We start from the raw sequence: 10,782 nt of genomic DNA on the forward strand, positions 1-10,782 counted from the left end.
CATGACCATCAAGGACTAAGAGGCAGTATTTTCCCACTCTTTTCCCAATATTTGGGATAAAATGAGATTTCAACCACCATAAACCAATTTCATTGGTAGTCCAGCCATTTTTGCTTACAGTCAGACGAGATCCAGGTTGATTTGAATCAAGGGGGATGCGTAGATGTTCAGGAAAGAATTTCCCCTTAAAAACGAAGAGTGGAGGATGAGCACTTCCATCAGCTCTAATACACTCAATTGAAGTCACCCACTCGCGATTTCCAGCTTGTAAGAGAGCTCTTTTTCCATGGTATTGGCTGAGGTAATAATCCTTTGTGTGGTACCAACTCCCATAGCAAAACCAGACTCATCAAAGTTGAAAATATCATCCGAAGTGATACCCCACTTTTCAACGGTATTTTGGACCAAATCAAACCATGGTTTGATAATTCGAGGGTCCTCTGAAAGAGCCCTCTGATAGTCGTATTTTCGAGATAATCGTGTGGACAAATTTGGATGTCGTTTGACAAAGTGAGATGCCCAATCTCTACCAACAGTAGAGGGGGTTGTTTTTTGGGCATGAAGGAGTAAATTGGCCATATCTCTCAACATAGGCAGTGTAAGAGCAGCACCTCTGGTATCCATATCCAATAGCCATTTTTCAATCGATTGCTCTTCAATTTCAGAGAAAATAAAGCGATTGTGTCGTTTTTCAGAAGCAGCTTCACGCCCATTAAGGCGGGCCTTCAAAGTTGAGACTGGTAAATCAAAAGACCGCGCAGCAGCTGCAGCAGAGGGATATTTACCATCTTTTATAGCTTTAATAGCTAATAAAAGACGGCCCTCCTGCTCTATTAATTTTCTTTTTCGATCAGACCGTTGGGGGGGCATGATTATTGTGGTAAACAAGATATGTTATTTTTTGAGATGGGTTTTTAGTGGGGCCGCTCGGTCAATTCGGTCGCTCGGGCAATACGTTATCACGTTAGGGACAGCACAACTTATGTAATAATTGGGATTTCGTAATGTAACATGTCATGTCATTGTATCTGAATTACCATAGCAACATCATTCCAAAATACCATACCATTGTACAGTATAAATCACTAGTCCTTCCCCTTCCTCTATTCTCTTCAATCCTCTATTCTCTTCAATCCTCTACCTCTTGGATTTTCAAATATGGAGCCTCCTACTGAGCAGATCTTTGATAGTAGAGAGCTACTAATAGCCTCTGTGCGTCAGCATGCTCTCTCCCAAGGCTACGCTATCGTCACTACAGGAGCAAATGCAAATCGAAATGTCTCTCTAGGTTGTGATCGTGGTGGCAAATACTATGATCGGGTGAATGCGGCAGAAGGGGCAAATCGACGGTTGACAACTTCACGACGGATTGGTTGTCCATTCAAGCTATATGGGAAGAGGATTCCTAATAGCGAGAAGTGGGAATTAAAGGTACGAAACCCAAGTCACAATCATCAAGCTGATAATAGTATGATAGCCCATCCATCTGCTCGCAAATTTACAGAGGAGCAGCTTCAAAATATCCTTCATATGTCTGAGGTGGGATCAAAGCCTCGTGATATCCTTGCTCTAATTAAGAGAGAGCATCCAAATACCCTAGTTACCCCTAGGGATATCTATAATGCACGAAGTGCCTTACGAAGACAGAAGCTAGGTGATAACACTCCTCTTGGATATCTACTAAAGACTCTACAGGAAAGCTCTTGGAAATACGCTATTAAGCAAGACAGTGAAGGTCATATCCTTTTCTTTATGTTTGCACACCCAGAGTCAATTAAATATGCTAACCAATATAATAGAGTTTTTGTGCTAGATTGCACTTATAAGACAAACCGATATAAGATGCCTCTATTACATATTATTGGTATATCGCCATCAAACTCGACGTTTAGTATTGCTTTCTGTTTTATGCAGAATGAACAGGAAGAAAGCTATATCTGGGCATTAAGGACCTTTTTCACATTTATTAACCCTTTACCCTTTAACCCGGTCCTTTGTACTGATAGAGATCTTGCTTTACTAGGTGCAATTAAGGTCGTCTGCTGCCAATATCCGCATTTACTTTGTATATGGCATATCAATAAGAATGTGACACAAAATACGAAGCAGCACTTTACCACAAACGATGAGCATCAAGAATTTCTAAAGTCGTGGAATCAACTAGTCTATTCAACTACTAAAGAGGAGTATAATCTAAGGCTACAAGCCTTCGAAAAGCGATATCCCCCACCCCCTATTCGATATATCAAAGAAACATGGCTAATTTATAAGGAGAAGTTCATAGTTGCATGGACCCGGCAGTGCCTTCATCTAGGTAATTCGGCTACATCCCGAGTTGAAGGCTCACATGCCTTCTTAAAGAAGCATATAGGAGCTTCAACTGGAGATATGTTACTTGTATTTGAAAGGATTTCACAGGCTTTACAAGCCCAACATACGACACTTGAATATGACCTTGCAAGAGACCAAATTGAAAGGCTAGTAGTGCCATCACAGGAACTTTATACTAATATTATGACTAGGACTTCTCGGTATTCGATTCGACGAATTAGTGAGCAAGTTGTGAAGGCTAAAAGAGCTACGGATCTTGCCCCTTTACCTCCGTGTACGAAAACATTCACCAGGACAATGGGCCTTCCTTGTGCACACCGGATTTCTAGTCTACTGGAGAGTAATAAAGCTATTCCACTGACTGATATCCACCCGTTTTGGAAGACTGGCCTTTGTGATACTCAATTAGAATATCTCCCACTCTTAGAGCCTGTGGTTCCCCTTCCGAGGCCTAAGAAACGAAAGATAGATCAATTAGAGCAAAACAATGAGGCCGAGCCTACGCAGAAGCGAAAGAAGGCGCCGTCAAAGTGCAGTGTATGTGGAAAAGTAGGTCATACACGAAGATCCTGTAAATAAATATACTGAAATTCAGATACAATGACATGACATGTTACATTACGAAATCCCAATTATTACATAAGTTGTGCTGTCCCGAACAAAAGCTGTGCTGTCCCTATCAATTCCCCTCGGACGGAGGTGGATTATCTAAATTGCCGATTGTTTTGTATTAGTCAGCTTACCCCATAAATTGCCGGATAGGGGCTACACAGCAATTCAGACTCTCTTTTGCGATTCCATTGGTTGAAGCATATATCCACTACACCCTAGGTTGCGACAATTCGTTTTTGGCTTTCAGGTGCTGGAGACATTGTCGAGTTATATGCAACCATACTAGGGACATATGCGATGCAAATGCACATGACTATCAGACATGCCGTGTAACAATATTCCTAATCTGAGTTTCGTTGAATACGAACCCTCGTGACCAAACACGCTTATTATTTGTTGGCTTCTAGATGCGGTAGACAATTAGATGCGGTGGACAATTGCCAAGTTGTACGCCACCGTACCTACAACACGTGCACAAGACTTCAATCGAAATAAAAGCTACTAACTCCCCCAGGTATTTGTTCTTGCACTATCAATATTTTTCATGTAACAATTTTGGCGACCTATCCCATACACGTAACATTAACTGATCCATCAGGCAACATATCCTATGTCTCAAATCGTGGTCGCCCTTTTTATTATAGCGTCCTTGGGTATGCCTTCACCTGCAAGGTCAACATGTACTCACGCTAATATATCCTACAAGCAGTGACTACGAGCTCGGCTCAGATTGGGCCGTGTATTCAGTGGTGCACGCAGAACTTCCCAAACCCAGGGTCATGCATATCGCTTGCAGCAAGGAGAACCGGACCTTGTTATATATGTGGACCTCACAAGACTAGCGCGAGCGAACAGCTATGCTCTGGTTCTTGCACTGAAACTAATAATGACAGCAATAATTGCGGGGGTTGCGGCAACGTGGTAAGTTTGGGGTGGTATTATAATAACTGTTATCAATTCTCACGCCCTGATAGTGCCCTGCTGGGTCGACTTGCTTATCAGGCGCCTGCATGCTATGCGCGAGCTTCCAGGCACAAGCAGCATTTGACGTGGGATCCTATCCGGCTGGTGTTGCAGTTGGCGATTTTAACGGGGATAGCTATCTCGATATCGTGGCTACAAATTATATCAGCAATACAGTGAGCGTCCTGCTCGGGACTGGATCGGGAAGCTTCCAGGCACAGTCCACATTCAACACGGGATCTGGTCCAACTGGTGTTGCAGTGGGCGATTTCAATGGAGATGGCTATCTCGATGTCGTGGCTACGAATTATATCAGCAATACAGTGAGCGTCTTGCTCGGGACTGGATCGGGAAGCTTCCAGGCACAGTCCACATTTGACACGGGATCTGGTCCAACTGGTGTTGCAGTGGGCGACTTCAATGGAGATGGCTATCTCGATATCGTGGCTACGAATTCCGGTGGCACTACGGTGAGCGTCTTGCTCGGAACTGGATCGGGGAGCTTCCAGACGCAGGCCATATTCGATGTAGGGTCTGGTCCGACTGGTATTGCGGTGGGTGACTTCAACGGAGATGGCTATCTCGATATCGTGGCTACAGATACCCACAATTCTATAGTGAGTGTCTTACTCGGGACTGGATCGGGAAGTTTCCAGACGCAGGCCACATTCGAAGTAGGGGGCGAACCGTACGGTGTTGCGGTGGGCGACTTCAACGGAGATAGCTATCTCGATATCGTGGCTACAAATTACGTTGACGGGACAGTGAGCGTCTTGCTCGGAACTGGATCGGGGAGCTTCCAGGCGCAGACCACATTCGATGTAGGGAACAAGCCATACGGTGTTGCGGTGGGCGACTTCAACGGAGATGGCTATCTCGATATCGTGACTACCAACCACGGTAGTGGTACAGCGAGCATCTTGCTCGGGACTGGATCGGGAAGCTTCCAGGCGCAGACCACATTCGAAGTTGGGGGGAACGAACCTAACGGTGTTGTGGTGGGTGATTTTAATGGAGATGACCGTCTCGACATTGTGGCTGCGAATTACGTCGACGGTACTGTGAGCGTCTTGCTCAACCAGCCTTGCGGTTCTTAGAACTGCTCTAGGGACCGTGCGCCAGCAGTGTGCAAGAACGTATTGTCCTCTTTGCAAAATAGTTAGTGGAGACCTTCCCCTAGGAATTTCGAAATCTTGTTAAGACTTGGGTCTTGGTTGGGGACTCCCTTCAGGATCTGCTTTCGGGGAACTGCCATCATCTTAGCTAGGACAGCATATGAATTATGTCATTGTTTCCCTACCATGTCTTACTGCAAATGCTCCCGCATGCCGGAGTGTTCGATGTCCAAGCGTGCGTGCCGAAAATGGCCTCTAGCACTCTGTGGTCTAATCCATAATGCCATAAAAAGACAAGGCCCTCTTGATTTATCCGCGCTCCCATCGGTCCAGAGTGCGTGCTCCCGGTCCCGGCGGTGCGTGCCCGGAAGACCCACACCCCCATCACATTCGCGAAATTCGCGACCGCCGACCGCAGCGACCCTGCCAGGCACAGTCATAGACTATTCACGATTCATTCGGACAAGAATTGCTATATGATGCAGTTGGAGAATAATCCACACTCCGGTCGAACGATCGTACCAGACCTAAGCTTCACCACACCGAATGACCACATTTAGAGTATAGATGTGTATCCCCGTCTTTGAGGTATATATATTGAAGAGGGAAACGCTCGATTGCAGCACGCGCTGAGACGTGCGGGTCGATTCAGCAGAAAAACCACCACAAAACACACGCGCAGCAATCAGGAAATAGCGAGAATCCCAAATGTAGGGGTCAGGTCGGGGAGGTGTAAGAAGGTGTATTCTAGAACTAGCTATCCGCCCCACTACACCATATACCTACATGTCTACTATGGTTATAAGTTAACTTGTTAAACGTAAAGCAAGGTACGGATAGGTGGTACGATTACAGCCAGATAGGCCCCGAGACCTCACCTATGTAATAAAACACCCACACCTGAAAGCAGAACTAGTTCCTTTCGGAACACCATCCAGGGACATCCTAGCCGTCCAAATCAAGTATATGACATTGGTGGACTTGGACCAATCTAGCCACCCATCAACGGCCAATAAATGCCCCTTTGCGTTCTTGAGCACCCAGAGCGCACAGCCAGAAGCCCGTCACTCGAAGCAGTTGAGAGCCGTCTCTGCCACTCGATAGAGAACCATTCTATCAAAACATTTGATTGCAGGCTCACATCTATCTTGGGGTCCATGTATCTCCTTAATACTCCCAAACCTTCCGGTATTCTAACCCATGCTTTCAAAAGTGTTCTAACCCATCAAAGACCGGCTTCGGTCATAAAGACCAATGAGATTTGAGGTCTGTTGCAGTTCTTTCTATGTTTGCTAGTTCAATTGGTTCTTGATGGTCGAGACCTCTTCCTTGGATTTACTTCAATATCCCGCGAACGGTCGACGGTGTGGCCCTGGTAAGAAACCCTGGGCCAGCAAATCCATTTCCCCGTTGTTCCCATCATCATTTGGCATCGAAAACCGCAGCTCAGACCAAAATTGAAAATTCAAGAATGAATTTAACTTTCCTAAGGAGCTTCAGCATTAATTGATTACAATTGAGAAGTTGTCAGGTTTAAGTGAAGATGAGAACCTCAGTATTTGGAGATCAACCATCGTCTTCTTTCCTCCACAGGCATCTTCAAGAGAAATTGAGCCTCGGACCGCTTTACTGCCGCGTATTGAGACACCAATGTTTCTCCAATAAACCCCGCAAGTCTTTCATTTCTCCCCAATGCAGCTAGACTGTCCTCGATCGTCTTAGGTAGCAACGTTTCCACTCCGACAACAACTCTTTCTTCCAGAGTCATATCCGTGGGTGCCTTATCGCAATTGCCGGCCGTAAGATGCGTGTTATTTGAAAGACCATCCAGACCGCTGGAAAGCAGCGCAGTTAAAGCAAGATACGGGTTTGCAAGTCCATCCATGAGTTTGAACTCAAAGTGGTTTTCAGCAACACGGCGCATCGGTGTGTCCTTGTTTTCCCACCCCCAGCAGGCATATTCGCCGCCACTCCAGAGCCCAGCCTGAACACGCTCGTAGCTCACCTCCTGAGGAAGTGTGAAAGCCAGAATCGATGGCATATGGTCTATTATGCCCGCAAAAAAGGTTTCCGATCTTGCCATGCTGCAGTTTCCAATTGGATTGATAGAAATATGAACATGTGCACCTGTGCCGGAATGATCTTTGGATACTCGTGGATGGAGTGTCGCAAGCACGCCAAAAGATCGTGCCACCGCAAGAATAGTATCACGTGCTTTTAGGAGGGTATCGACAGCTTGGACAGGTGTGGCTGGCGGGAGAACAAACTCCCATTGTCCGGGTGCTGATTCACAGTGGAAATGCTCTAGGGCAATTCCCAAATCCAGCAGCATTCGAGCAATATTCTCCATGAGGCCCAGATCAGCTATGTTTTGTCTTGTTATGCATGACCATGAGTGATTGTCACTTAGAGGTATGAGTGACTCATTTTCCATTCTCAGGAAAATAACTTCGATCTCAAATCCCACCAAAACCGTAAGCTCTTTTTCAAATTCCAACATCTCCTGGAGACGCTGCAGCTGTGACCGTGGGCACAACTCCAGAGGGGTCATATTCCGATCCATACAATTGCATTGTATCACAGCGCGAACTCCATCTGAGCCTGCTTGGCAATAAGATGTTCGTAAATCTGGACATAGAAAAAAGCTCCCACAAGGGTTTGCTCCTTCCACGAGGTGGTCTTCAGGGGACAGAGAAAAGACGGCAAGCGGCACGGAAAAACATGACCCTGCTTCCACCATCTGCGTGAATTTCCCCACAGGAACAACCCGTGTATACTTAATCGCAGTGTAAGACAGAATCTGCAGCAAGACAAACTCAATCTTTGGATTTTTTGAGAGAAAGCTCTTCCACTTTGCGAGTGGCTCGTCAGAGTCCATCTGAGATGACATTTATCCCAAACCGGTAGTAGTCTTGTAGTGTAGAGCACGACAGCCTGATACTAAGAGCAAGAAGCATTGCAGTAAGTGAAAGTAAAAAGCCAAATTATGTTTGAGAGCGCCAGTTTATCAAGCATATGATTAAGCATATGATTATGAATTCAGGAAGTTTGCCAAGAAAGAGGCGGTGTGACAAATTTGGAATATGCCGCAAGGGCATCTCTGAGTTCTTTACACGTGAACTAAAACCTGTAGTCTCGATGCAGCCCCACACATGCTAGACTGATGAGATGGTCCGGTTCTTTTAGTTGCTTCAGGTGCAGGGTACGTGTGGGATCTGCCATTGGCACCTAGCCGACCGCCAGTGGAGATTTGGAGTGATCTTGCAGAGACGCCCACAAATCTGAGAACCAATACATTTCGCAGTCGGACGTACAAACCATTTTATTTAGGCCCAATAGTCAGCCAAAAAAAATCTAAATCCCCGGGAAAGTCTCTGTGAGCCTGTTCATGCAAGAGCAAATATGAATTTCCCTCAGTATGAGCCCCAGCATCTTCTCGTCCGTGACTTCAAAGTTTGGATATCCCGCGATACAAAACGAGTCAGCATGTTCCACGAGGCCATCGATAGCGCCAAAGCTCCCGCCAATGGTGGGGAGTAGAGAAATGGGGAGGGAACAGATTGAGAGCTTGGATGATTACATCCGCTTCTGCGATGAGCTACTACGATGGGTTCCCAAGGTATCAACAAAAGGCGACGAACTACTCAGGAAAATTCTTGTATTCTACTGGGTCCTGAATCAACCTACCATCAGACGCTTCCAGACTCCAATCATTCCAAAGAATGCAAACGTCGATCTATCATGGCTATCCCGTTGGATGGTACGGTTCGCTCGCGAACAGGGACAATTCTTGGACACGCCACAGTCAGCTACTGCAATTGATACATTCTACCGCAACGAATCCTACAAAGAAAGTGCACACCTATGGCGGAGCCCGATAGGAGGCTGGAAGTCATTCAATCATTGGTTTGCACGATGTTGGAAGGACATTGATACAGCTCGCCCTCTTGCTGCACCGGGAGATCCTGATATCATCGTTAGCACTGCAGATGCGGTGTTCCAAGGAATATGGCCGATTATCGATGGAAACGTCTCTTTCAAGTTGAAAGGCGTTAAATTGGACTGGCCTATCAGTACTTTGCTACAAACGACGGATTTTTCTTGGTCACATGGCCATTTTATTCATTCTTTTCTTGCACCGTCATTTTACCACCGTCAACACGCCCCTGTGAGCGGCACTGTGATAGAGGCCAAGATAATTCAAAACCAAGTTTTCTTTCAGGTGGAGAAACGTGAAATTGGAAATATTCGTTTTCCAGGAATGGCTTTCTGTCCACCAGAAGATCAATTACCAAACAATCCAAGGGCGCCAGGCCTTGAAGCCCACCTTGAAGCCCCAAACGAGCCAGGATACCAGTGGTGTCAAACAAGAGGGATTATTATCATCCAGACCAAAAACCACGGGAAAGTCGCAGTACTACCTGTAGGAATGGCACAAGTTTCTTCAGTTATACTACGTGTTAAAATGGGTGACTATGTTAATAAAGGTCAGAATATTTCTTGCTTTCAGTTCGGTGGGTCGGATGTCGTCGTTGTTTTTCAAAAGCAGATAACACTTGATCCTCACGTTAAGGTTGGTAAGAGATTAGACGTGAGAGAATCTATCGGCAGATTTACTTGAACGTTATTATTAATCAAATTTATTGTCCATACCGAACCGTAACGCCATGATAGACGGTTTTTGAGGCTGTGTCTTCCGGTACCCGGCTAGGCCACCTTCAGACCACTGCCTCCTAATAGTAGCATTCCTTTGACGGCACGATCTTACCGGTTGATCATGAGCTGCATCCCAGCTAGTCGATCCTTTTGGCCGCCCACCAGAGTTCCGCGCCGTACAGGGCCACAGACTGCAGCCACTTGGACCTTACAAGCCAGCCCTGGCGCTAGTCCCTGGGTCCGGCAGAGAGTCTGCAACCGGGTGCTCTCCCTTCTCCAGGTCCTCTTTCGCTGTGAGAACTTGGGCTCTCAGAAATACCTACAAACCCAATACCCTGTTCCCTCGCAAGAGTTAGTATTCGTGGCGGTTATCATCAAGCACTTCCATCGCCTTGGTCAAAGCTTTTATAGCGGTGGACTGCGCACCTGACTTGAGGTGGACCGTATCGTTTCCTTGTCGATAAGTCTGAATCGACGTCCTTGTACCCAGTCACGATCTAGTCCTTAGGTCATATGCCTTAGTAATGGAGGGTAGAGACAATATTTACAACATTCCAATGGGCAATTATGGCAGGTGACCATACCACCAAAACGTCCGGATGGAAATAATTTCCGATATGGATAGAAAGCTCACATGCTCCAGATTCCAAAGCATTTTTTATTTTTACATATTATTGAAATTTGATGGTGGGAAACGTGAATACTCTCAGCCAATAGAAACTCGGACGAAAACCCAGACTAGTCACGTGCCATCGCATTTATGTCGGCATTACCTTACGAATACTGCATGAAACCGGGTCTATGGATGATCCGACGGCATTGCTTATGTAACTAAATTGGACCATAAAAAGCGTGAATAGGGGTAATGGAAATACAGAGTCATTGATATCTCCAATTGGTCGGATACTATACGGAAGTTGACATTCTTTTATAAACACTGCTCACATTCAGCAACACCTTTCTTCATCGATTTCCTAAATAACAGGTCGCTGTTACTGAGCTATAACTTAGCAGCCACGCTAAATTTAGCTGCGGCCTCAGAAAAAATTATACAACTTTGCCTCCTTCCACCCGGTGTGTGAGAATGTGTGACGCGGTGCGCCCA

The 10,782-nt window shown here is 45.9% G+C and overlaps 3 protein-coding genes across 3 annotated transcripts; 2 read left to right on the forward strand and 1 right to left on the reverse strand.

Annotated features, from left to right (window-relative positions):
- Positions 1-3,953: 3,953 nt before the first annotated feature.
- On the forward strand, positions 3,954-5,003 carry N7532_002933 (FG-GAP repeat domain-containing protein; the record flags this gene model as incomplete). The annotated part of the gene is made up of 1 exon (XM_056615427.1): positions 3,954-5,003. One exon carries the CDS (start codon positions 3,954-3,956, stop codon positions 5,001-5,003), a length of 1,050 nt encoding a protein of 349 aa, XP_056478399.1.
- Positions 5,004-6,573: 1,570 nt separating this feature from the next.
- Positions 6,574-7,371, reverse strand: N7532_002934 (uncharacterized protein; the record flags this gene model as incomplete). The annotated part of the gene is made up of 1 exon (XM_056615428.1): positions 6,574-7,371. One exon carries the CDS (start codon positions 7,369-7,371, stop codon positions 6,574-6,576), a length of 798 nt encoding a protein of 265 aa, XP_056478400.1.
- A 1,176-nt stretch (positions 7,372-8,547) lies between these two features.
- N7532_002935 (phosphatidylserine decarboxylase) lies at positions 8,548-9,448 on the forward strand (the record flags this gene model as incomplete). Its single annotated transcript, XM_056615429.1, has 2 exons — positions 8,548-9,271; positions 9,327-9,448. The coding sequence occupies 2 exons, from the start codon at positions 8,548-8,550 to the stop codon at positions 9,446-9,448; spliced, it is 846 nt and encodes a 281-aa protein (XP_056478401.1).
- Positions 9,449-10,782: the final 1,334 nt, after the last annotated feature.

Source organism: Penicillium argentinense (assembly GCF_028826775.1).
Source record: "Penicillium argentinense strain IBT 30761 chromosome Unknown utg000003l_segment0_segment0, whole genome shotgun sequence".
Classification (NCBI taxonomy): domain Eukaryota; kingdom Fungi; phylum Ascomycota; class Eurotiomycetes; order Eurotiales; family Aspergillaceae; genus Penicillium; species Penicillium argentinense.